We start from the raw sequence: 24,868 nt of genomic DNA, 5'->3' as shown, positions 1-24,868 counted from the left end.
TAGATTCCTCATTGTAATAGATTGAATGAGTACCATGTTTTTCAAACTTTTTTAAAAAGCAGGAAACCCTTTTTTTCAAAAAATAATGAACTCTAATATATAACAAATTAGTATTTTATGAGTATAAAATTATAATACAATTTAACATTGGTAATCTCTAATGTTAGACGTGATATGTTTGTTATCTGATTTTTTTAATGTACATGATATTCACTTAAAATTTTTTAATACTTACAAAATACATTTTAAAGATGAATTTTGAATCAAACACTTGTGTAATCCCTGAAACACCTGTGGAGGATCCCCTGGAATGCAGCTTGACATCCCTGAAACTACAGTTGACCCTTAAACAACAAGTATTTGAACTGTGGGGTCCACCTAATGCACAGACTTTTTTAGTAGTAAATACTGTATACAGTGCTATTCGACCTGTGGTTGCTTGAATCCACAGATATGGAGGGCCAACTGTAAGTTATACATGGATTTTCAGGGGGAGGGTATAGCTCAGATATAGGGCAAATGCTTAGCATGCAGGAGGTCCTGGGTTCAATCCCCAGTACTTCCTCTATAAAATAAATAAACCTAATTACCACCCCCCCACCCTGCCTAAATAAAAATAATTAAATTATGCAATAATAATTTTTTTTAAGTTATACATGGATTTTGGACATGCAGAGGGTTGGCACTCATAAACCCCATGTCATTTAAGTCAACTGTAAACTAATTGAATCCAAAGAGACCCTCATAACCTTGTATTCTAGAATAGAATTCTAGGAATGGTTGCCCCCAGATTGACCCTGAGCCACACCTCAGAAAATTGAATACTCCTCATACATGACATCTAAGCAAAATGGTAAAAAAGCAAAAAATCTGGAGTCAGATGAGTGTATGAATACTGGTTTTACTACTTACTATCTGTGAGATACCACAAACCCCACTTTTCATATCTTCGAAATGAGTGCAATGCATCCTTCAAAGAGTTATCATGAGACACATGTGAGTAGTATCTATTAACTGCACCTAGCATAATGTCTAGCATATAGTAAATGTAGAATGAAAGTTAATTATTATTTATAGATTTGTGTTTAGAGTTTTAATTTCAGGAAGGTGCCTGTTAAGATGGGTAAGAGCACTTCTATAATCCAGACTCTGCTATGAATATGTTTCTCTTCTTTTGGAAAAGTTTTTAATAGAATTGATCAAGCAACAGTTGCAGAAGTTCAGTGATGGGACCCTCCCTGCCCTGATACTGCCAACAGCATAAGCAGCATTTTTATTCATCATCTTTTCGTAGACTGATAGTCTTTTTCTCTCTGTAGTAATGTTGCAGGTCAGTGGAATCCAGTTTTTATGCAGCCTCTGCCAGAGGAAGAAATTGTTATCAGAGATGATCAAGACCCCAGAGTAAGCAATGCTAAAGTCTTACGTAAGGGGATGGTTTCCCCTGATCATTAGTTTGAAAGGAACCCGTTGTATTAGCAGAACTCTTTCAGAGGTAGAGGGAAGAAACCCACCTCAAACGGATGTAAGCTGTAAAGGAGAATGTATTGGCTTGTGTGGCTGAGAAATTCAGTTGCCTGGTTTCAGCCATGTCTGGAACAACGCCTTCAGGGCCTGATCTCTCCTTTGTCTCTTTTTGCTTTCCTCCTTGTTGGGTTTATTGTCAGGCAGGCTCCCTGAGCAAACTTGCATTCTGTGAACTTAGCAGCCCTAGGGGAAGGAGCACTTCTGTCCCAGGTCCCGGAGTTGACACTGGCCTGGCTTGAGTCATGTGCTAATTCCTGACATAGTCACTTTGATCAGAAGGAATAGAATGTTCTGGCTTGGCATGAGAAACACATGCAGCCTGTGCCTTGCTGTTGTCGAGGGAGGTGAAGTCAGTTGCATCTGGGTAGGGGAGGAATGGTTCCCCAGAGAAAGATAAGGGACTTGTTAGTAAAAGAAGGGAACATGGATTCTGGACAGATACAGACAGTAGGTGTCCAGTATACTAACCATGTTATTCTGTGTCTAGTTCATTTTATTATATGCACATGAACTAGAAGTAAGCTGAATTCTGGTAGAGGTGTATGCTATGAGGAATGTAACTTCAAGTGAGAAGGCAATAGAGTAAAACAGGCCAGTCTCCCTGTTTTTCAGGGACACCCTTGAGATAAGTGGAAGGAAAAGTTTTCAGTTGATGCATTAATGTTAAAATGAAATTAAAGATGATGGGCTCTGGCTCTGAAACGATGACTACTTGTAAGATTGGAAAACCCACTTTGAATGTCTGAAATTGAATATTGCTATATTGTTAATCTCTAATCTCAAGAGTTTATTGGTACTTGACTTTTGTCTAAAAACCAAAAGCATGTGCTAATTATTAAAATCCTTGTTTTTCTCCTTCATTTTGGTCATTTTATTATCCCCCTGAACCTCGGTAAAAGGAAGGAAACTTGAATGAAGATCAATCAGGTTTGCTGCTTACTGACAAATCTGGTTTATGAAATTTGGTCAAAATAAGGAGCAGTACAAGACTTTTCATTTTATTCTCTAGACTTCATTTCCCCAATTGTGAGAGCTTGTTGCAGTTATTTTTGTTTTTTGTTTTTTTACTTATAATACCTACTATTGGTTCTTTTTCTTTTATATGTGAACCATAAAATGAGTTCTTTTGTTGATGGTGTAGAAATCAGCTTAATTATTCTCTTACCAAATTTTTATCTCTTCCATTCACCTCTTCCATTTAAGATTGGCATTTGAACTAATATATATAAAATAGATAAACAAATTTATACTGTACAGCATAGGGAACTATATTCAATATCTTATAGTAACTTACAGTGAAAAAGAATATGAGGATGAATATATGTATGTTCCTATGACTGAATTGGTATGCTGTACACGAGAAATTGACACAACATTGTAAACTGACTATACTTCAATAAAAATATATTTTAAAAAATAGGTAAAAAAAAAAATAAGATTGGCATTTGACAAGCTGTGTTTTCTAGTGGAACCCACTGAGGTGCTCCGTGAAGAACACAGAATTTTCAGGACAGTACATCTAGTTGAGTTGAAAACACTTGCAATCTTCACTTTCAGCATGAAAACATGCCTGCTCTGTTACCTGTTATTGCTCAAATGCAGAAAGACAAAATTTCCACGTTCATATGATAGAAATGCAAACTTTGAGTTCTTCCTTCAAATTTTTCCAGTTTTTATCTTTTTTAGAATAGTATTAATTCTTCTTTTAATGTTCTAACAGGAGATGTACTTGCACAGTCTTTTTACACCTGGACGATTCATAAATGCAGCTTTATGTAAAGCTTTACAGGTCAGTGAGAAAATATTTAGTATTTATTTAAGACGATCTCTTACTTCATTACTATTACTATATAATTAATGATTACATTCAATTTTTATTGTTTTGCATATACTAAACACCGAACATATTTTTGCAGTTGTACATACATGTGTTTTTAAATATGATTGTAATTTTTTAAAATGTTCTTTCCATTAAAATGGCAAGACTCCCAGGAGGGAGGTAGGATTGGGGGCACTTTCTGAATGACTAGTGAAGCATACTGGTAGTAAAAAGGGAAACTTATGCCTACACTACTGTAAAAAGATACTGTGCTACACTGCATATAACCTCTATACTTGAAAGAAATTTTAGATGTCTTGGGTAGTTTTGATGGTACTCTGTTTTGACCCTTTTGTTAGTACAGTGAAGGTCTGGCTTGGTTCAGGTTCAAGAAAACTCTAAAAAAATCTAAGCTTCAAGGTCACTTAGGCTTCCTTAAATTGCCACTTAGCTTCATGAATTTAAATAGAATAATCACTCATAGAATTGAAAGGTTCCTTGGACTCTCCTGATCTGAACTCCCACACAAAGCAGAAATACCTTCTGAGGCTTCTCTGACAGACAGCTGTTCAGCTTCTAGTTGTCTCTGCCTCTGGTGACGAGTTTCTCACCAGCTCTTGTGTGACTTATTGTTCCATTTAAAAGTTCTTCCCAATGTTGGATCAAACTTAACCCCCATCCTTTAGGTGACATCTTTGTTTTGGAATTCCATAGACCACGTCTGTCTTCTGTAAAGCAGCCCTTCGAATCTTTTAAGAGTCCTTCCATGTTCTCTTGCTCCAGGCTAAACACACCCAGTTCCTTAACTTTCCCTCAGTGCTATATTTTCCAGACCCTTGGCTTTTCTAGGTCCATTCTCGAATATCTGGCAGTTCCATGTTTTCTCTTTTCTCTCTAATAAAACTCCAGGGTGACACGGGTCACTTTCTTCTAAGGTGTATTTCTTTCATCTCATCAGCACTTCTTGTTAACAATAATCAGATGTATAATTTCTCATGATACCTCTTGCACACAGAGAGACTGAATAACCAGTCAGGCATTTATCAGATGCTTTCCTTTAGGAGAATCATTGCCAGTAGTGACACTCCCCATCCCCACCCCCCTATTCTAGCTTATCTTTGTGCCAGACTCAGGATGTGTGTTTGACATCATCTTATATCTTCCTTCCAACAGAGCAGTAGCTGTTATGTTTCCTTTTGCTTTTTGTAATGAACTAGTTGTACCCTTTTATAATTCTTTTAGACTCATGGATTTCTATAGTTTATTCTGATCTATAGAAACTACTTCAAACTTGCTATGATTTCACATCAGAAATTATTGGCACAGTGTTATGGGTAAATGTGTATTTCAGGCATGTCCAATCTCTATTGTATAGTTGTATAGTGTTTTCTGAACTGGAGTGTTTTTCATTCAGTTTTTGGTATTATGTGATACTCTGAAGTGTCTATTATTTTTAGATTTTCTGTCGAGGAACTGAGAGGAATTTAGATCTTTCCTGGAGTGAACTGAAGAAAGAAGTTACTTTAGCTGTTGAAAGTGAGGTGAGGTTTGGGTAAAGACCAAATGGTAATTTCTTCCATCTCAATAATTTCTTCCATCTCAATATAGATTGGTACTGAGAAATGGTTCAAATTGTTAGTAAGAAATATAAATGCTTAAACCTTTTAATTAAAGAATTACATATATATTTATACAGTCTAGGGCATGTAATGCATGAAGAATATTCATTTGCCTATAGCTTAGTAAAAGGATACTAAACAATTATGCTTGGGGTGGGGATCCTAAATGTTATCAAGAGTTTTTTTTCATCTTTTTTTCCTTTGCCAGCTCCAAGGAAGTGTAACAGAGTATGAATTTTCCCAGGAAGAGTTTCGAAATTTGCAGCAGGAATTCTGGTGCAAATTCTATGCCTGTTGTCTTCAGTATCAAGAAGCCCTTTCTCATCCTCTTGCCCTGCATTTGAATCCTCACACAAACATGGTGTGCCTGCTGAAAAAAGTAAGGGAGCTGAAGCACGCAGAACTCCTTTAAACGGCTCAGTGGGCCTTTCAGAATGTAGTGTCTATTGCATGTCGTAGTCAGCTTTTAGGACTTCAGTGGGGCTTTTGTGGGGGGAAGGTGACAGGTTTCCTAAAACTATAGTTCATTTGTATTTAAGCAGTCTTATGCATTATTTATAATTTTTTGCATCTTGTTTACCTTTTATATTGAAGTGATTTCAAATTTGAGTTACAAGACTAAAGAACTTCTGTATATCTTTCACCCAGATTTTGTTTGTTAACTTCCATTTGCTTTCCTTCTCTCTATAGGTATGTTTTTGTCTTCCTGAGCCACTTGAGAGTTAGTTGTCTACATCATTCCCCCTTTCCTTACATTTTAGTATATATCTAAGCACAAGATTATTCAGGAACAAGATTACCTAAGCCAGGGTATTCTTATGTAACCACAGCACAATTTAAAGATCAGGCAATTTGCTATTGATATAATACTGTATGGTTTATGTTCAGATTTTACCAAATGTGCTTATAATTTTCTTCTTGATCTAGGATCCAATCCAAGATCTTGCATATATTTAGTTATCAAGTTTCTTCAGCTTAATCACCAAGTATTGTCAGCCTTTCTTTGTCTTTCATGACATTGACATGTCCTTCAGTTTGGATTTGTCTGGGGTTACCTCATAATAAGATTCAGGTCTCAGCTATTTTATACCTTTAAACATTCACTGGAAGATTTGTATTTCCAGGGGTACCTGTCTTTCCTTGTGCCTTCCTCCTTAGTGGATCATTTATATCTCCTGCCTGATGAGAACCTTTTGACAGAGGATGAGACAACCATATCTGATGGTAATAGTAATTGTTATTTCCCTATTCAAGCCTCTTTCTACATGAACCCTATGCTTTCTTTTGAATGGATGCAAAAACCACTGATTGCCACTGTGACCTTTCCTGGTCAGTTTACCACATTATAGCTCTTTTAAGGAAAACTGGAGAGGCCTAAGGATCTTCAAGGCCTCAGATAGATACCTGGAATTTAATTAGTAATATTTTATTTTAATATAATACTAATCAGTAGCTCTTCGTTGGCTTGAGACATGAATGTTAACTTTCTCTTACTCACAGATGCGGATCTTGCTCGGGATGTCATATGTCTTATAAAATGCCTTCGGCTGATCGGAGAGTCAGTAAATATGGATATGTCAGTAATGATGGAAATGAGTTGTTACAACCTACAGTCTCCAGAAAAGGCTGCAGAACAGATTCTGGAAGATTTGATCACTATTGATGTGTAAGGAGAATTTAGGGTAAAGTCCATTTCCTAATGGGAATTTAGCAATTTTTAATCCCAAAATCATGTTTTTAATGTACATTCAGTTATGTACAAAGTAGTGGCTTAAAGTCAAAGTGCTGTGAGTCTAAGTAGGTGTTTCAGCTTTTAGACAGAAAATCTAATACCTGATTTCAGGTCTGGAAACAGGCTCATAAATTATGGTCCAGTATTAGCTATTAACTGAGCTATACATTTTAAAATGTAAAAGTATTTTTCTCATGTTTTATCTGTCACTTCTGAAAAGATGAGGGAAAATTTGTTACGTGGAGTAAGAGAATTTTGTATGCCTAAGTGATTATCTCCACCCGTTTATTATATGGCTGGTTTTCCTGTTTCATAGAGCATTTAGCTTACAGGACATGCAGAGTCTGTCTTACGTATTCTCAGTAGTAATAGGAACTTTATAATTTCTTATAGAGACAATGTGATGGAGGATATTTGTAGTAAACTGCAAGAAATTAGGAACCCAATCCATGCCATTGGACTTCTTATACGGGAAATGGATTATGAAACAGAAGTGGAAATGGAAAAGGGATTCAATCCAGGTAAATGGCAAAACAATAAGTGCTCCTATTTGATTTAGAGAAAACAATGACACATTTAACTTTTTTTTTCTTTTTTAATTACAGCTCAGCCATTGAATATTCGAATGAATCTTTCCCAGCTCTATGGTAGCACCACAGCAGGGTATATTGTGTGCAGAAGTGTGTGTAAGATTGCCAGTACTCGCTTCCTCATCTGCCGAGACCTTTTGATCTTGCAGCAGTTACTAATGAGGCTGGGAGATGCAGTAAGTACTACTTGGGGGAAAGCTGGTAAAGTCTGAAACCTCATCTCGACCTTAGCTCATAGCAGAACGTCAGCTCTACAAGCGCAGAGACCTCTGTCCTTGTTCACTGCTCTGTCCCCGTGCTTGGCCCTTAGTAGCTACTCTAGAAATACATGTTGAATTAAGACTGTGTAAGCATGATAACCTAGAATTACAGATTAGGAACATGTATGAAGCAGGTTGTTTCACTCTAACTTTTGTATGTATAATGGTGGGGAAATTTCCCAGGTTGGCTCTCCCAAAGTTTAGTATCATTAGTACGACTTTGGATGTGATAGCAGGGTACCACTGAGCATGGAGGAGAGGAAGAAGAAGAAAAAGAACTTCTTTATTTCTACAGTACAGGATTTACCCTAAGCAGTTCTGAGATCGCAGAGTTTGTTTGGGGGTAAGAGGTCCTCCCAACTCCATTCAGTGCTTCCTTTTCCATCCTATTCCTCTTAGGCCACTAGACTCTTTTTGCCATCTTACTGTCCTTGTCTCCCACTGTATTGAATGTTTTATGTTCAAAAATTACCTTTCTGCCCACCATCAAAAGTCCCATTGGTCTCTCACTCAGTTATTCTCACCCGAGCCTGACAAGGAAGCAGTCTGATTAATAAGCTAATTCATGTTAATGTGTAAGTAACTGACAGGCCTTTGGAGCTCCCACAGGTATTTATACGTTTTAAACTAGAATTTATTAACTCAGATATATTGCAAGCGGCAGGCTTTCAGGTAAAAATAAGGAAAAAACATTTAGGGAGAAGATTTGTTTAGGACCACCAAGAGGAAACAAACTTTTGTTGAGAGTCCGTCACTTAGGGCAGCCCTTACTAAGTTCTTGTCAGTCTTTGTAGATTCTTCCATTTCTTCAGGGTTTGTTGGGTTTGTTTGTTTGTTTTTTTAATTACAACCTTTGTCAGTTTTTTCTAAACACAGAATAGATGTTCATTTTAGAGTCTTGACATGTAAACAAAAAGAAAATAAAAATTCATCTATAGTCTTGTACCCAGTGATAACCACTATTTACATTTTGGTATACACCTTTTTTTTTCTCTACAAATAGTTTGTAAATTTTAATTATACAATTAGGCTATGCTATGTAGTATTTTTTTTGCAATCTGCTTGTTTTTGTTTTTCCCCTTCACAAATCTCACCAGCATGTTCACATGTTACTAAGTATTCTTTGACATTTTTAAGTTTTAATAGTACAGTATTTTTAATAGTATAATATTAACTTATTCAACCAATCCTGTGGCCATCCAGGTTGTTGCCAGTTTTCCCCTTATGGAGAGAACTTTCTGTACTCCTTTGATTATATCTCCAGGATAAATTGTAAGAGCTAGAGAACTGGTCACAAGTTATGCACATTTTTAAGGCTTTTGGTAGTCTTACCAGATTTTCCTCTAAAGGTCATACCTATTTTTACCCAAGACCAGAAGCTTAAGAAAGGCCTTAGCTTCATTCCTCTTCTTGAGTTCTGAACCTACAGATTTATGGAAGTTAAGCTTTCTGTTGTTTTCTTTTTCACCAGTAGCTCCCACGACCTGGTGAGCTGGTTTTGATTACTCCATACTGTTAAATGGGTAGATATTTTTGCCACCTGCTACCCCAAAATGTAATACATGTGTTGCGTTTATGTATGCCCTCTGTATTGTCTTACCTCCACCGGAACCTAAGCATTATCATTACTAATTGCCATTTCTGTCTCACCCACCACCTGTCACGTATAGGTGATTCTGGGAGCTGGTCAGCTCTTCCAGGCTCAGCAAGACCTGCTACATCGAACAGCTCCCCTCCTGTTGTCTTATTCCCTCATCAAGTGGGGAAGTCAGTGCTTGGCAACTGATGTTCCAGTTGACACACTGTGAGTTTCATTGTTCTATTTTTTTTTTCCCATTTTTTAATTTGTTTTTTTATTTGGGGGGGGGCTGTAATTAGGTTTATTTATTTTTAATGGAGGTATTGGCAGTTGAACCCAGGACCTTGTGCATGCTAAGCACGCACTCTACCACTGAGCTATACCCTCCCCCCTGTTCTAATTATTTTAAAAATAAATTATGAGCTTAATTATTTTTTCCTTCGTCTTGAAGAAAAAAATGTAAATACTATGCTATGGCATGATTTGCCTTTAAAATTCAGAGCTTTTAGGTACTCCATTTTCTGAACGTTAAAGGCATCCTATAAGAATGAAAATAGTAAGTGTGTGTTTATTATTATATATGTGTTTTGTATACTGTAAAGACGAAGCCTGTTGAAGGCAAAATAAGATGAGGTCACAGGGTAAGTTAGACCACATACAAAAATGTGATCGTTATTAAAGGTAAACTGAGATTCTTCATAACCCGAAGAAGAAAGAAAACTCAATACGTACCTATAAGGTTGACGTTTCATTTCAGTTAAATAAGCCATTTTGGTTTTTTCTGACAAGGGAAGGCTTTTTATGGCTTAGAGGTCTACAAAATTTCTGCTCTGGCTTCTCATTGAAGGATCACTGAGTGATATGATGGGCAACAACCTAAACCATGGCTTATTTTCTGGATTTTTTTTTTTTTTTGTGCTTTCAATGGAATTTTCATGTGTAATTTATTAATAGAAGGGACAGTGTTCTTGATAGGATACTTGTTGAAGTAATGTTTAGCATAGGAAAATTTACTGAGCTCTTTTTTTTTCCCCCTTTCCTCACAGGGAGTCTAATCTTCAACATTTATCAGTTCTGGAACTAACTGACTCTGGTGCTTTAATGGCAAATAAGTTCGGTAAGGACTGGACTCCATGTGCATTTGATTTTGTTTCGCATTTATTGCATACTCATTAAAGTGGTCCTTTGCTACCTTTGCTTTGGAAATGTTGGCTAGACTGTGTTTTCACTTTGAGAGAGTATAAACAAGCTGTGTCCTCAGACCCCTAGTTGTGCCAAGGGGCCTGTGAAACTGGAGTCCCAGATCAGGCATAAATGAAGGGTTTGCATATGTATATATACACCACTGCTTTTCCATTGTATATTGATATTCCAGTGATTAATTCAACAAAATCATTTTTCAAATGTACCAAGTTCATACAGCTTTTGTAATCTTGTCTTAATCAACAGATATTCAAAAGGAGCCCTCTCTTACGCTTGAAAACCATTCTGGAGAATTTATTTTGTATTGTTTTGGTATAAAACTTGGAATCTTGGGGCTGTATTTATTGTAAACACTTTCTAGAGAAAAGGAATGACTACAGTGTTGATTTAAGTGGCTTTTTTATTGTCTTCATATAGTACTTCACAGTTTATAGATTGCTTTTATTTATATTGCCATTGATTACACCAATGATGCATTTTATATTTTAAAATAATAAATGTTTGTTACAGGCATAAAATGAATTGGTAGACTGTCTTAATTGAACATTGATGTTACTCTTACAAGTTAGTGATTGTCATAACTTTTTATTTTTAAGTATCTAGCCCTCAGACAATTGTGGAATTATTCTTCCAAGAAGTTGCAAGAAAACACATTATATCTCATCTGTTCTCTCAACCAAAGGCACCTCTAAGCCAAACTGGGTTGAATTGGCCTGAGATGATTACCGCAATTACCAGTTATTTATTGCAGCTTTTGTATCCTTTTATTTAAAAGCCAGTGGAAAAGTTTCTTCTATCCAAATAATCTAAGGCTCTTTCTCTGCCTGTGTAATGAAGATTTTTAATGAGGTTGGGTGTTTATCCCCCCAAAAAGAAATGATAATACTTTTTTTCAGATATCCCAATTTTTATTTTAATTTTATGTTTTTTGTTTTTCTGCTCGGGAGTTGAGCCAGATTTTGTTGGTACACACACATTTAATACCTAGATCTCTTTTAAAATATACATTCACGAAATTTATTTATTGAATGTCTTTATATGCCAAGCACTATGTTAGGTGCTGGGTATCCATCCCCTGGCACAGTATGCTTGTGCAGTATACTGGCTATAATTAAAAATGAGCAATCAGGGATGAAATACATGCTTTAGCCCTCTGGTAATTGAGTTCTAATCTATGTGGCTAGGCTCCTAGTATATAACCTTTTCACTGTTTGTCTCATATCAAAATTACATAGTTATGCAGAAGGAACATGTGCCCTGCCACCTTCTCTTTACCTTCTTTTTAAAAATTAAGCCATCTCATAGAGTTTCATGCCCAATGTGTATATTTTAAGTTTTGCCAAGTCTGTAAATAATTTCCTTAATCAGTGACTAGATGGCCTAGCAATCCTGGTTGTCTCTTTCTGGAATGTTTGATGGGAAATTGTCAGTATGTACAATTGCAGGTAAGTACTGTTGAAGATGTCAGGATAAGAATTCTTGTAAAGAATGGGATTGCTGGAACTTTTTTGTTTGTAAATGTTTCCTGAATCTTAATTGGGCTAATAATAAGAACCATAATGATTTACACGCTGTTACACTGAAACATACCCTAGAGAGATTTTCTTTACTTCCCTCTTGACAGTATCATTCCTAACACAATTTTTTTATAGAGAACTTTTTGTTAATTCTATTAGGTTCTCTTCATAGTAAGACAGGTTCTCTTTATAGTAAGAGAAACATACCATTGTCTTTATATAAATCTTTACTGGAATCTAGTCAGTTAAACAAGTAAATACTAAAAGTTGGGAGATTGCTAAAATGGAAAGTGTATGTTTACATGTGTTAGTGTTATTAGAGTCTTGTTTGTTTTCTTTAAGTGTCCAGTAACCTAATATAAGAATAGATTAACAGGATTAGGTTTTAATCTCCAGATGATTTCTGGAAATGAAACTTTTGTGTTGATTGACCATTATCTTCATCTGTGAAGAACTTGAAAATGAGTTTCTCTTTAAGTAGTATTTATTCTCTAGTCAGAAAGCACCTTTTATGCCTTTAAGGATTATATTCAACTGCTACATCCCTGGTGTCAAGTCAATGTTGGTTCCTGTCGATTTATGCTGGGACGGTGTTACCTGGTGACGGGAGAAGGACAGAAGGTAACCTCTGTTTGACAGATGAGCAACCTTTAGTGTAAGGAGGGCACTAAGGGAGGGGATGGGAGGCATAGAATCCTCCAGATAAGAATAAAGAAGACTGACAGTGCCAACACAGGGCATGGTGTGTCTGTGGGGACTATTTAGCTTCATGTAATTTGCAGATGACTTAGGATGAAGATGAAAACTTTAAAATCCTGCTGCCCCTGTGTAGGTGTTTCTAGGGATCGATTTTTATAAATAAAACTTATTTTTCAGTTACATTATTTTTTATTATATCTTTTTTTAATGTTTTTTTCCTGTTACGGTGATTTACATTTCTCATTTTTTCCTGACATCCTGTTATGTAAATTTTCAAACATATAGAAAAGTTTAAAGATTTTTATGCTAAACAATCATGTACCCCCCCAACTCAAATTCTACAAATGTTAACATGGTGCTATATTTGCTGTATCACATATTTACCATCAATTATCTTATTTTAAAGTTTACTTTTTAATTAACAGTATTTAAGCTAAAAAGATAGATAAATTAAAGAGAAATATTTAATGATGCTTCAGAAAGAATTGAGATATGACAGAAACTGAGAATATAAATATAGCAGAAACTGTAAATGCAGTCAGTGGTCTTAAATAATTTTGTTTCTTTTTTGGCTTTCCTCAATACAGGAACGCTTGACTTAACAGCACCTAGAGGTGGAACAGTCTGTCATAAGTCACTTTGTACTTTCCCCTCTCTCCAGGCTCTGGAATGTTTCTGCCAGGCAGCATCTGAAGTGGGCAAAGAGGAATTCTTAGATCGCTTGGTCCGTTCGGAGGACGGGGAGATCGTGTCCACCCCCAGGCTGCAATACTATGATAAGGTGAACTGTGTCCTGGTTTGGTCCCCCTTATACCTCCCTGTGTAAAAATATATCTGAAATACATTGCTTTGGTGTTTGGGGAGAAAAATAACATAAAAATTTAATTATGCCCTCAACTTACAAGTGAAAAGAAAAATGAATTTGCCTAGAGATATTGAAGAAACATATTTTTAGTCAAGTTTGATATTTTTAACATAAATGAAATTCCCATAATATCATTTTATTAGCCCCATCATCATTAGAATTTTATGACTTCATATTAGTCTTGCCGACATCTCAAAGAATTAACTTGTAATGCCATATTTAGCCTTAGTTTTTGATTTAGCCCTGGAGCCACCCTCATGACCTTTTTTTCCTTCTACCTTGGTCACTCAGTTGTAACGCTAGTGGCCTTCTTACTGCCTCATACGAGCCAAGCACACACTCTGTTCTCTTCAGGACCTTTCTACCTGCTGTTCTCTCAGCCTGGAATGCCTTTCCTCCAGGTTGTCAAGGTTCTCATGCTCTCATTTCTTTCCTGCCTCTGCTCCTGTGTCACCTTGGAGAGCTCCTCCCTGCCTCACCTGTGCAGAACAGCTGCTGTGCACGTGCTCTCCTGCACCCCTGCTCCCTGCCTCCCTTACGTTCGGAGTGAGGCGCTGCGGCCAATCTCCCTCCTTGCCCTGCTTTATTTTCCTTTATGACATTTAACAAGCTTGATGTTATCTTTTAGATTTGCTGTCTGGATTTCCTACCAAAAAGTAAATGCAACAGAGGCAGGCGTCACTGTTTTTGTGCATTGCTTGTTGAAGAGATAAATGAATTTATACTAAGATATATGTGTAGCTTTTAATAATCCTCTACCACCCTACTAATAAGAAAAGTATTTTGAATCCTAAGTATGAATTTTTTAATCTTAGGCCAGATAAGTTTGAGGTATTGATAAATCCCCTGAAAATGTGTGCAAAATGTTTTGTATTTTTTTCTGTGGAGAGGTTCTACAGCTTTCATCAGAAGAAACATGTTGATTCGAGAAAAACGTTAAAAATCACTGCTCTAGTGGACCCCAATGTGGGGGGACTTGGGAAGAAAACACTAGAACTCTCACTCACAGAAGAAATAAATTCAGATATGCTAATGTTTAATATGATTGACTCTGGTCCCCTTATTTGGTCCTTTTCCAAGTGGTCATTTGTCACTTAGTCTCAAGGTACGTGTGTGAGGGAAGAGAGTCCCAGCGAGGGGTGGGGGTACAGGGCGACATCCTCACTCATCCGTTTGCTTTCAGTAGGTTATGTTTGCCTGGTTAGGCTGATTGACACATTATACTGCTTAATTTTAATGAACATCACTTTCACAATATGGACTCGGCTTTTAAAAATTCCTGCGAAGAAGCCGGACTGAAGATAATACTGACCAAGTACATGCAGGCAAATGAGGAAAAGAGCTGGCGCTTGCACCTTTGATTAACAGAATGGATCAATGAATTATGGTACATTCTTTCAATGGGATATAACACAGCAATGAAATGAATTGTTTGATGAAATAACATAGATCAGTCTTACAAACATGTTAAGCAAAAGAAGGCAAACACACACAGAAATACCATAGATTCTGCTTTCATGAAATTAAAAGAAGAAACTATTAGAAGTCAGTAGTGGCTGACAGGAGTCACACGGGGGCTTTGGAGTACTGATAGAATTCTTAATTTGGCTGCTGGGAACATGGATATGTTTACTTGGTGGACATTCAGTCAGCTATGTGCTTAGGACTTGTGTACGTTTCTAAATATGTGTTATACTTCATTAAAAAGCATAACCTTAAAAAAAAGCTAAGCATCCAGAACAAAAAGATGTTTTTATACTGTTGATAAAGGGAAAAGATAATAAGTACTAATAAATAAAAATAATTTTTAAACTACTTCTATCTTATTTTCATCCTTTAGAAATTTGTATTTTGAGTGTATTATACATATTTATTAGAGAACTGTGTGTATCTAAGTAAATACACATGCACATGTCTGGGGGAGTATATGCAGACATTCTTAATGGAGTAGACAAAAAAGTTTGAAGAGCACTGTTTTATGTTGTATTAGAAATGGTTTATGTCAAACAGTAACGTATTCTCTGTAGGGTTTTTATAAGGCTATGGTGCTAATTTACTAGGCTTTAAATACACCTGTAGCCTATCTAGTTAGTAGGAAAAGTTAGTAGTGAAATTGTATTTGTTTCTTTATTCAATGAAGATTTACCGAGAGCCTATTATGTACTACACACTGATGATGGAGCTGTGAACAAAAGAAAACCAAGAGAGTTTTATGACAAGCCTCTTATTTAACAGTAGAATCTAAAGGAAAATCTTAAAATATTAACCAAGAAATCTTGTCCATCTTGTCAGCACCTTTAATTTAATCTTTATCTTACCTAGTTACTTAATTGATTTTAAATCATATCTCATTTTGAAGTACACTTCACCATGTTAATTTTAATGGAAATTTCTTCTACTTTCCCTTAGGTTTTGCGTCTGCTAGACGTTGTTGGTTTGCCTGAACTGGTCATTCAGTTGGCCACATCAGCGATAACTGAAGCAGGTGATGACTGGAAAAGTCAGGTAAGAACCGACTCTACTCCAGTTATTGCCCTTGATTTTGTCATGAATGTGGTGTTTTAATTTCTATTACTCTTTTTTTCCCCTATTATTGATTTCTAGGCTACTTTAAGGACATGCATTTTCAAACATCATTTGGATTTAGGTCACAATAGCCAAGCATACGAAGCCTTAACCCAGATTCCTGATTCCAGCAGGTAGTCAACCTCACGGTCTTATTTAGAGAAGGCAATTGACCAGCCCTGTGTAATCCCCTAAGACACTTTACCCTCATATCCCTTTCTTTCCTTCTAGGCAGTTAGATTGTTTACGGCAGCTGGTGGTCGTTCTTTGTGAACGGTCGCAGCTACAGGATCTTGTAGAGTTTCCCTATGTGAATCTGCACAATGAGGTAATTTTATGTATTCACGAATGATGAGACATAAACTTGGTGGCTGTCACGATGGCTACTGACTTTGATATCTGATTGCTTTCCCTCTGTCAGGTTGTAGGAATAATTGAATCCCGTGCGAGAGCTGTGGACCTTATGACTCACAATTACTATGAGCTTCTGTATGCCTTTCACATCTATCGCCACAATTACCGGAAGGGTGAGCAGTTGAAGCAGTCTTTCTTGGAGGCAATTTATCAGTTTTATCATGTTTCACAAAAATATTATGTGTTTGACTTAACATAATTTTTACCTTATTTTTACCATTGGACAAGTATTCTCCACAAGCATTTGGGGAACTTACGTTTAAGTTTAAGATTAGCTTCACGTTTTTGTAGATTACCTGTTAGCCTTAAAGACAGGCACTTACTCCCATCCTGAAACATTCCTGAGGCATTTCCAGTGAGATGGCATTCTGTGTGTATCTTCCATCTGCTTTTAAAGGAAACTTTAACTTTTTTACCAGAGGCACTTTGAATTCTTGAGGCTGGTTTTAAGTTCCCGTGCCATTTTGCCATTGGCCTTCTCTCTCTATCCTTACTTATTTTTGCTGATTCTTTTTGGAAGTTGCAGACATCACGTCTCAATGCGTAAATACTTCAGGTGCATCTCAAGGACATTTCCTTATATAACCGCAATACAATTATCAAATTAAGAAAATGTAACTAATTTTGTGAATTAAATGTAGATGTAGTGCTTTTATATGATGTTCTATTTAGATTTAAATTTTGCCAATTGTCATAATGATTTCTTTTAATAGTACATTCCCCCTATATTGTCCTCATCCCCGACCTAGGATCACATCTTGCATTTAACTGTCGTTTCTCTTTAATCTTCTCTAATCTGGAGGATTCTTTTAGCCTTACTTTGCCTTTGATGACATTGTTATTTTTGAAGTGTACAGACCAGTCATTTTTGTAGAATGTTTCTTAATTTGGATTTGTGTGATGACTAATGAGGTCTTCAGTAGGTCAGCTAAAATGAAGGAATTACATGTCTGTTTTAAGATCATATTTTCCAAGATAACCATTGTGGTTCCCCTTTGGAACATCCGGCATTTTTATACCGTTTTCACTCAGAAGTTTTCATTAGGTTTCTTGCTGATTGTCATTGGGAAGAGTGGATGGAAGTAATTCATAGTCATGTTCTTAATATTCCTAGTGGTAAAACATGTTTGCATAGTCCTTATTTTCTTGAATCATACAGGAAGGGAAGTAGAGATGATTCATGATCTCTCTCTGCTTCCACAATGACAACATCCATTTACATCAACCTAAGACCAGTTTAGCTGGATTAATGTTCAGGTCTTTCTGGAGCAAGGCTCTTTTTCTGAGAAAATGTGTTACATATTGCAGGCACTTAAAAATATTTGTTGGGATGAAAAATAATTTGATTTGAAAACTGAAAGAAAAGTTTTAAATGCTAGTTTCTGGAGTCCTGTGCTGTCTTAGAACAATCTATTTTTCAGTATTCCATTCAACCTATGTAATAACTAAAGTATTATAAAAATAAAAGTCTGTGTTCCTGAACAGAGCACCCAGACATTTCTCAGTTTCAGAATCCTGGGTGAGGGTAGGTGGTAGTATGGCTGAGACTGATTTCTCTAAGCTAGTGTTCTGTTCTATCTGGGAATGTAGTGTCTAAACACCAGAAGTAACATTTTGGATGTTTTAGGGTGTTTTGTGAGGTTTGTTTTGGGTAGGGGGGTGGTAAAATACACATAACAAACTTTACTATCTTAATCATTTTTAAGTATTTAGTAAAGTATCTTCACAGTATTGTGTAACCAATCTCCAGAACCGTTTTCATCTTGCAAAATGGAAACTTTCTACTCCTTAAACTTCCCATTCCCTCCTCCCCCCAACCCCTAGCCACCACCATTTTACTCTTTCTATAAATTTGGTTACCAGAATCATACAGTATTTGTCTTTTTGTGACTTGCTTATTTCACATAGCATAATGTCTTCAAGGTTCATCCATGTTGTAGCACGTGTCAGAATTTCCTTCCTTTTAAGACTGAATAAATATTCAATTGTATGTATATGCCACATTTTTGTCTACTCATAAGTGGACACTTATATTGCTTCCATCTTTTGGCAGTTGTGAATATTACTACTGTGAACAGGAGTGTACAAATACCCTTTTTTTTAAATTCTAATGTGTGTTACTGCCTCATAGCTGGCACAGTGATGTTCGAGTACGGAATGCGTCTTGGCAGAGAGGTGCGAACTCTCCGGGGACTTGAGAAGCAAGGCAACTGTTACCTGGCTGCTATTAATTGTTTACGACTTATTCGTCCAGAATATGCATGGATTGTGCAGCCAGCATCCGGTGCACTGGTATGAAAATTTCTCATCCTGGAATTTGGGGATCATTGAATTTATTTGGTTTGGTCCTTTCAAAACTATTACCTCATTTTGTTTCATTTTATTTAAAATTTCCACTGGAATATTTATAAACTTAATTTTTGCAGCAATTCATTTGTTACACATTACTACCCCTTAAGTTCCCAAGTTCAGAGTTATGGCAGGAATACGTATTGCACAGTGGTTTTGGAGTTAGACAACCTGACTAACTTCAGGCAGATTACTTAATCTTTTTTTTCCCTTTTTCAGTTTTATTAGGTAGAGTTACTAGTTTGACTGCACATATACATTATATTGCATGTAAATACATACATACAATATACTGCACATATTTTTTTCAGTTTACATATATGTACTGATCATTGTTTCTAAGAACATTTTACAGCTTTAGCTTTTTAAACTTACATAGTTATCAAAGGAATAAAGCCAACCACAAAACAGGAATCAACAGAATGTGCAGATTACTTAATCTTTTACTGTCCAGTTATCCTCTTGCATAAAATAGGTTTGATGATAATAATGTCTACTTTATAGGATTGTTTAGCTATTAATTGAGATAATTCATGTAGATTGCTTAAACAGTGACAGTGCCTGACCTGCAAAAAGTGCTCAGTAAATGGTAGCTGCTTTATTTCATTCATTTTTGTTCATTTAATCTACAATTAGTATTTTTAAAGGAGGGAAACCTTGAGCTTTTCCTGTCTGCTCATGGGGTCATATAGTCCCAGCTAACTTGTAGAGTTCCTGCACATACTATGCTGTTTCCCAGGGTTATGGGTAGAGAATATAAATCTGGAACCAAGGAAAGTCAGATGGTTTATATGGAGATCAAATCCATGCCCTTGGACAGTAACGTGTTTTAGCTAAGTGTGCCACCTTGGCAGACAACTCCATTTCTTTGTCTGGTAGCTTCAGTATCTTTGTAAGAAGAGCTGTGTAGTTGAAATAAACATAATTTTTGTTGAGAGAATTTAAGCATGAAAGCTCTGGATCATAGTTAATGATATGAAAAATAAAATACCAGTTTTTCACAATTAAATCACTTGTTTTGTCTTTTCAGTATGATCGCCCGGGAGCATCCCCTAAGAGGAATCATGATGGAGAATGCACAGCTGCCCCAAGTGAGTCAGGGTCTCACTGATTCTTTGCTGAACAGTAATTCAGTAGTGTTATGTATATTTATATTGTAGTATATTGTATTATGTATAGTAGTTATAAAAATATTGTTAAGTTCCTTCTTGTTAATTTATTTTTAGTTTTCTGCTAAAGGTTGTCTGGCAGCCCTCTGAAAGCTTTCTTTGCCTGTATGAAAAATGAGAATGCTTAAAAAAAGTGTGTGTGTGTTTTTGTTGTGTTTAAATCACTTAGTACCAAACATTTGTTTTATCAGGGCTCCTTTGGTATCACCGTGGAGGCTTGGGCTGTAGAGTTGGACACACCTGGCTTTAATTTTGCCTCTCGCTTTGGGCCTATTCCTTTCTTATTCATAAAAATAACAGTATTTTGCAAGTGTAATTAAGGAATAAATTGTAATTACGTAATTGTAATTCAATTGAGTTAAGTGAAATTATACCTGAAATGCCTCGCAGGTGCCTCCTCATCGGCAGCTGTCGATACTAGAGCACATTGATCTGACTCAGCTGTAGCAGGAAGCAGGGCTGCTGCTTTTTTAAAGTTAGCTTGTCTTGAGCCCCTTGTTTTCTCCCCATCTTCATGCCTTTGTCATGAAATTAAACTGGATGTTAATGTTTAGTGGAAATTGACAGGCTGAGTTTGTCTAACAGGCACTTCCTTTGTACTTTGGGACTTGGAAATGTTTTTCTTTGGCTTACAGCAAACAGACAGATTGAAATCCTGGAACTGGAAGATCTGGAGAAGGAGTGTTCCTTGGCCCGCACTCGCCTCACTCTGGCGCAGCACGACCCCTCAGCAGTCGCGGTGGCAGGTTGGCGTTCAGCAATCTGTCAGCACAATACAAGTTGTAGGGCGGGGCATGGGCACAGTGTGCTAGACAGGGGTAAAGCACGTGGTTGTTATTCTGAGATAGTCATCAACAAGTCTTTGGGTTCGGTTTATTTGCACGTACTGTTGGTTGCACTAAAGATAGCTCTTTTCCATTTCCACAGGAAGTTCATCAGCAGAGGAGATGGTCACTCTCTTGGTTCAGGCTGGCCTTTTTGACACCGCCATATCACTCTGTCAGACTTTTAAGCTTCCCTTAACGCCAGTCTTTGAGGGACTTGCTTTCAAGTATGTATGAAATTGTCTTTTTATAGTCCTAATTTTTTAATGCAAAAATACTATACATTGCTTAGTGTGAAGCAGTGGGCCCATGAGCCAAGTTTAAAGAAGTGGTTTTTCTGTAGTCCACACAATGGTTTTTTTTTTGTAGTTGACTGGGTTTTTTTTTTTTTGGTTTTTTTTTTAAATCTTAATTTATAGCTTCTTTTGAGAAATCAGATCTGGCATTCCCAAGCCCATATGCTCCACCCGGCAGTTAAATAGTGGTGTTCATTTAGACAAGGCATATGTTCTCTTCAATCCTTTGGGACATCTATTGGCCCCTGTAAACACTTAAAAAATACTTCTTATTAAAGTTACATTGTATCTAAATAGTCAAGTAGTTTGTGAGTTGGAAACATTTTTTTAAACTTTTAGAATTTTTCATCAGTTTTCTCTTGGAAATAAATTATCTCTTAACACTTATTAATGGCCTTGTGGGTCATCTAGTTAGCTGTGTAGCTGTGAGGAGAGGGAAGGGCCAGTATCCCAGTAGTAAATTCAGCAATAGACTAGAGTTAGTGTTGTCATCGTATTTCCATTTTTATTAATAAAATGATGAGGTGCTTGTCGGCAGATTAGCTTACTGTGTTTGGAACCATTTTTGTTGCAGATGCATCAAACTGCAATTTGGAGGAGAGGCAGCACAAGCAGAAGCCTGGGCCTGGCTGGCAGCCAATCAGCTCTCGTCAGTCATCACCACTAAGGAGTCAAGGTACAGCCTCAGTCTTCATCCGACCCTGGGAGGGCTTACCGTCCCTATACTTCTCCTGTGCACTCAATGAGCTGAATGTACTTCAGTGTCTTCAGAATACTTCTCTAACATCCCTAACCCTTAGCAAATCTCCCTTCTTTGAATTGCATTTGCAATTTGTATTATGCAGATTTGCACTTTAGAATTATAGCATTTTACAATTTTGAAGTCCTCTGACATTATTTTTCAACCCCTAACTTAACACACCAGAATTACTATTAAAATACAGATTAAAAGACATCACCCTAGTCTTCTAAATCAGAACTTCGGCGTGATTCTAATGATTGATCAGGTTTGGAAACAGTGATCTGAGCCAATTTCCTTGTTTTAGAAATCTGGAACAAAGATATTAAGTGAATTGTATAGTTCGATCCATATGTTGTTATTGGGAGAGAATTATACAAGAATCCAAGTCATCCAGTTTCTAGAACCACCCTAAGTCACACTGGCCCTAAGATGTTAGTTGTCATTTAGCTGTATTATCAATTCAGTTGTGAGCTTCCAAAGATTCTTCCATTATAAATACATGCTTTGAATGGAACTATAATTACCTGTTAAGAATCTGGAACTCATCAGTCCTTTCTGCTTTTATCAAGTGCTACAGATGAAGCATGGCGACTATTATCAACTTACCTGGAAAGATACAAAGTCCAGAATAACCTGTATCACCACTGTGTAATCAACAAGCTCTTGTCTCATGGAGTGCCTCTGCCTAACTGGCTTATAAACAGTTACAAGGTGAGTGGTATCTTAACTGTAGAGAGTAAGAACCTGATGTTTATCATCCTGAAAAACTTCATAAGATGATTAAAAAGAAAGAGCGATAATTTATGGAAATATACTGACTTTTTTTTTAAAGTAGAGTCAGTTTACAGTACATCAGTTTCTGATGTACAGCATAATGTTTCAGTGAAATACATACATGTATTCATTTTCATATTCTTTTGTGGGGGGGTTGGGGGGAGGTAATTAGGTTTATTTATTTATTTAATGGAGGGACTGGTGATTGAACCCAGGACCTCAGGCATGCTAAGCATGCACTTTACCACTGAGCTATACCCTCCCCACCCCAACTTACATGCTTACAGTTTCTCAGTCTTAACTAAAAACGCTAAGAACTGTTTACTTCAATCCTGATGAAGTGTACTGGGTGTTCAGACTTAACATTCTACGGGCTAGTGATTAAGTTAATGCATGCTTGTGTGCTCACTGAACGATGAGTATGTATTTAGAACAATGAGTGTGTATTTAGAATAATGAGTATATGCATAACACAGCATTTACTATTCATTACTCAAAAATTCACAAGAGCGGGTGGAGTAGTTTTCAAATACTACAAGTGTTTCTTTCGTTTTTTGTAAAAAATTGGGTTCTTGGGCCGCCTACATCAGAATTATTTGGATGGTGGGCTTCTTCAAAATATAGATTCCTGGGCTCCATCCCAGACTTACAGAATCAAATCTGGAGTTAGGATCCAGGATCTATATTTTAACAAGGTCCTAATTTGATCTGATGCACAACTAAGTTGGAGAACTACTGTATTTGAAATACATTTGGTACAACAGAAAAAGAATATGAAGCTGAAAATCAAGAAAGTTGATTTTTTTTTTTAAGTTAGAAAGTAGAGAAGGCAACTAAGATGGTAAAGGTTAAGATTGTGATTAAATCGGATAGAGATAAAAATAAATTAATTCTAAATAAGTAAATAAATAAAATTTTTAAAAAATCAGATAGAGAAAGCATAGTTGACATCATTAGGAGAGCCCTTCCAAACTGAGGTTGTATTCACTTTTCTCTCACCCTCAGTTAAATACAAATATAATTCAAGCATTTAAAGTTGGTGGTTCTTTTAACTTCTTTTACCTTTGTCATTCATATATTTCTGAGAATTAATGTGACTATATCATCTCTTTGGTAGTCAGCATTTCTGGGAAGGTTTTGTTGACTTTTACAACTATGGAAACTGAAATAGAAAAGAATTGAAATGTGTCTTAGACCACAGAACAGTGGAGGAAGGCCACTTAACAGAAAGGGCCTCACAAGATGCTCAGAGGTAACCGAGCTCTTAGGAATTCATCCCTCATCCCAAGATAAGTAAACAATAGTGCTCGATTTATTTATAATGAAAAGTATAAATGCCAGGGAATCAGACACTCAACATCCTTTGGTCAGTGCCCATGTAAGATGGAAATAGGTAAATGTTCTAAATCACTGACTTTTTACAGATGGTTGATGCCGCTGAGTTGCTCCGTCTCTACTTAAACTATGACCTTTTAGAAGAAGCTGTGGATTTGGTTTCAGAATATGTGGATGCTGTACTGGGAAAAGGACATCAGTACTTTGGAATTGAGGTAGGCTTGTGTACACATTTATTTTTAATTCTGTATTATCACACTAAGTAAAAGCAGGATCTGGAAGTAAATTGAACTATAGAATAGTGGGCTTAACCTCCACTGTTTGTAGTTATACAACTAGTTTTCTCCAAGAGCAGGAACTGGCACTCTAGGAGTCTCCAGTTTCCTGTTTATAAAAGGGAAGTAGCTTTCATTTTTCTCTATCAAGGGAATGTGGATGAGGTAATATTTGAAGGAGTGAGATAAATAAGAACAAAATGGCATTATCTGTGTGCCAAAGACTGTGCTAATTCTCTACAAGTGTTTTCTCATTTAATCCTTACAGCAGCCTATCAGGGACTGTTTTAATCCTTTTTTTTTTTTAACCCAGTGAGGAAACAGAGGCTCAGAGGTTAAATTACCAAAGCTCACACAGATGGTAAATAGAAAAGCCAGGTCTAAAATCCAGGTCTAGTTAACTACAGACCCAAGTTCTTAAACTCTCAAGAAAGTATTCAGAACTTCAGAAGCTGAATTTTCCTTTTCCAAAGTTTTTTTCCAGATAATTTGAATATAAATTTTAGACTGGAAATAGTATCATTCATTGACAATTTAGGGAAGAGTTTTGTTGACTGTTTTTATCCTTAATAGGCCTTAAGGCTTTTTTAAGATAAAGATGACATAGATTTCTTTTTCTTTTTTAAATTTCGGTGGAGAGGGTAATTAGGGGTTTTTTTTGTTTTAATAATTTGTTTTTTAAATGGAGGTACTGGGGATTGAAGCCAGGACCTTG

At 36.4% G+C, this 24,868-nt stretch overlaps 1 protein-coding gene across 1 annotated transcript in view; it reads left to right on the top strand.

Annotated features, from left to right (window-relative positions):
* NUP160 (nucleoporin 160) overlaps window positions 1-24,868 on the top strand; it is a 39,003-nt gene that overhangs the window by 12,208 nt on the left and 1,927 nt on the right. The window contains exons 10-34 of the mRNA XM_006190267.3: window positions 1,320-1,404; window positions 3,248-3,316; window positions 4,804-4,887; window positions 5,174-5,344; window positions 6,090-6,189; window positions 6,466-6,631; window positions 7,091-7,218; window positions 7,303-7,463; window positions 9,218-9,351; window positions 10,173-10,243; window positions 10,926-11,085; window positions 11,705-11,774; window positions 12,369-12,467; window positions 13,207-13,326; window positions 15,820-15,915; window positions 16,015-16,109; window positions 16,207-16,303; window positions 16,397-16,502; window positions 18,521-18,681; window positions 19,769-19,829; window positions 20,543-20,653; window positions 20,835-20,958; window positions 21,602-21,703; window positions 22,339-22,480; window positions 23,968-24,093. Of these exons, the coding sequence (XP_006190329.1) occupies window positions 1,320-1,404; window positions 3,248-3,316; window positions 4,804-4,887; window positions 5,174-5,344; window positions 6,090-6,189; window positions 6,466-6,631; window positions 7,091-7,218; window positions 7,303-7,463; window positions 9,218-9,351; window positions 10,173-10,243; window positions 10,926-11,085; window positions 11,705-11,774; window positions 12,369-12,467; window positions 13,207-13,326; window positions 15,820-15,915; window positions 16,015-16,109; window positions 16,207-16,303; window positions 16,397-16,502; window positions 18,521-18,681; window positions 19,769-19,829; window positions 20,543-20,653; window positions 20,835-20,958; window positions 21,602-21,703; window positions 22,339-22,480; window positions 23,968-24,093 (2,839 nt within the window). The remainder of the gene's footprint in view (window positions 1-1,319; window positions 1,405-3,247; window positions 3,317-4,803; window positions 4,888-5,173; window positions 5,345-6,089; window positions 6,190-6,465; window positions 6,632-7,090; window positions 7,219-7,302; window positions 7,464-9,217; window positions 9,352-10,172; window positions 10,244-10,925; window positions 11,086-11,704; window positions 11,775-12,368; window positions 12,468-13,206; window positions 13,327-15,819; window positions 15,916-16,014; window positions 16,110-16,206; window positions 16,304-16,396; window positions 16,503-18,520; window positions 18,682-19,768; window positions 19,830-20,542; window positions 20,654-20,834; window positions 20,959-21,601; window positions 21,704-22,338; window positions 22,481-23,967; window positions 24,094-24,868) is intronic.

Source organism: Camelus ferus, chromosome 10 (assembly GCF_009834535.1).
Source record: "Camelus ferus isolate YT-003-E chromosome 10, BCGSAC_Cfer_1.0, whole genome shotgun sequence".
Lineage (NCBI taxonomy): Eukaryota > Metazoa > Chordata > Mammalia > Artiodactyla > Camelidae > Camelus > Camelus ferus.
This window is presented reverse-complemented; position numbering and strand designations above follow the sequence as displayed.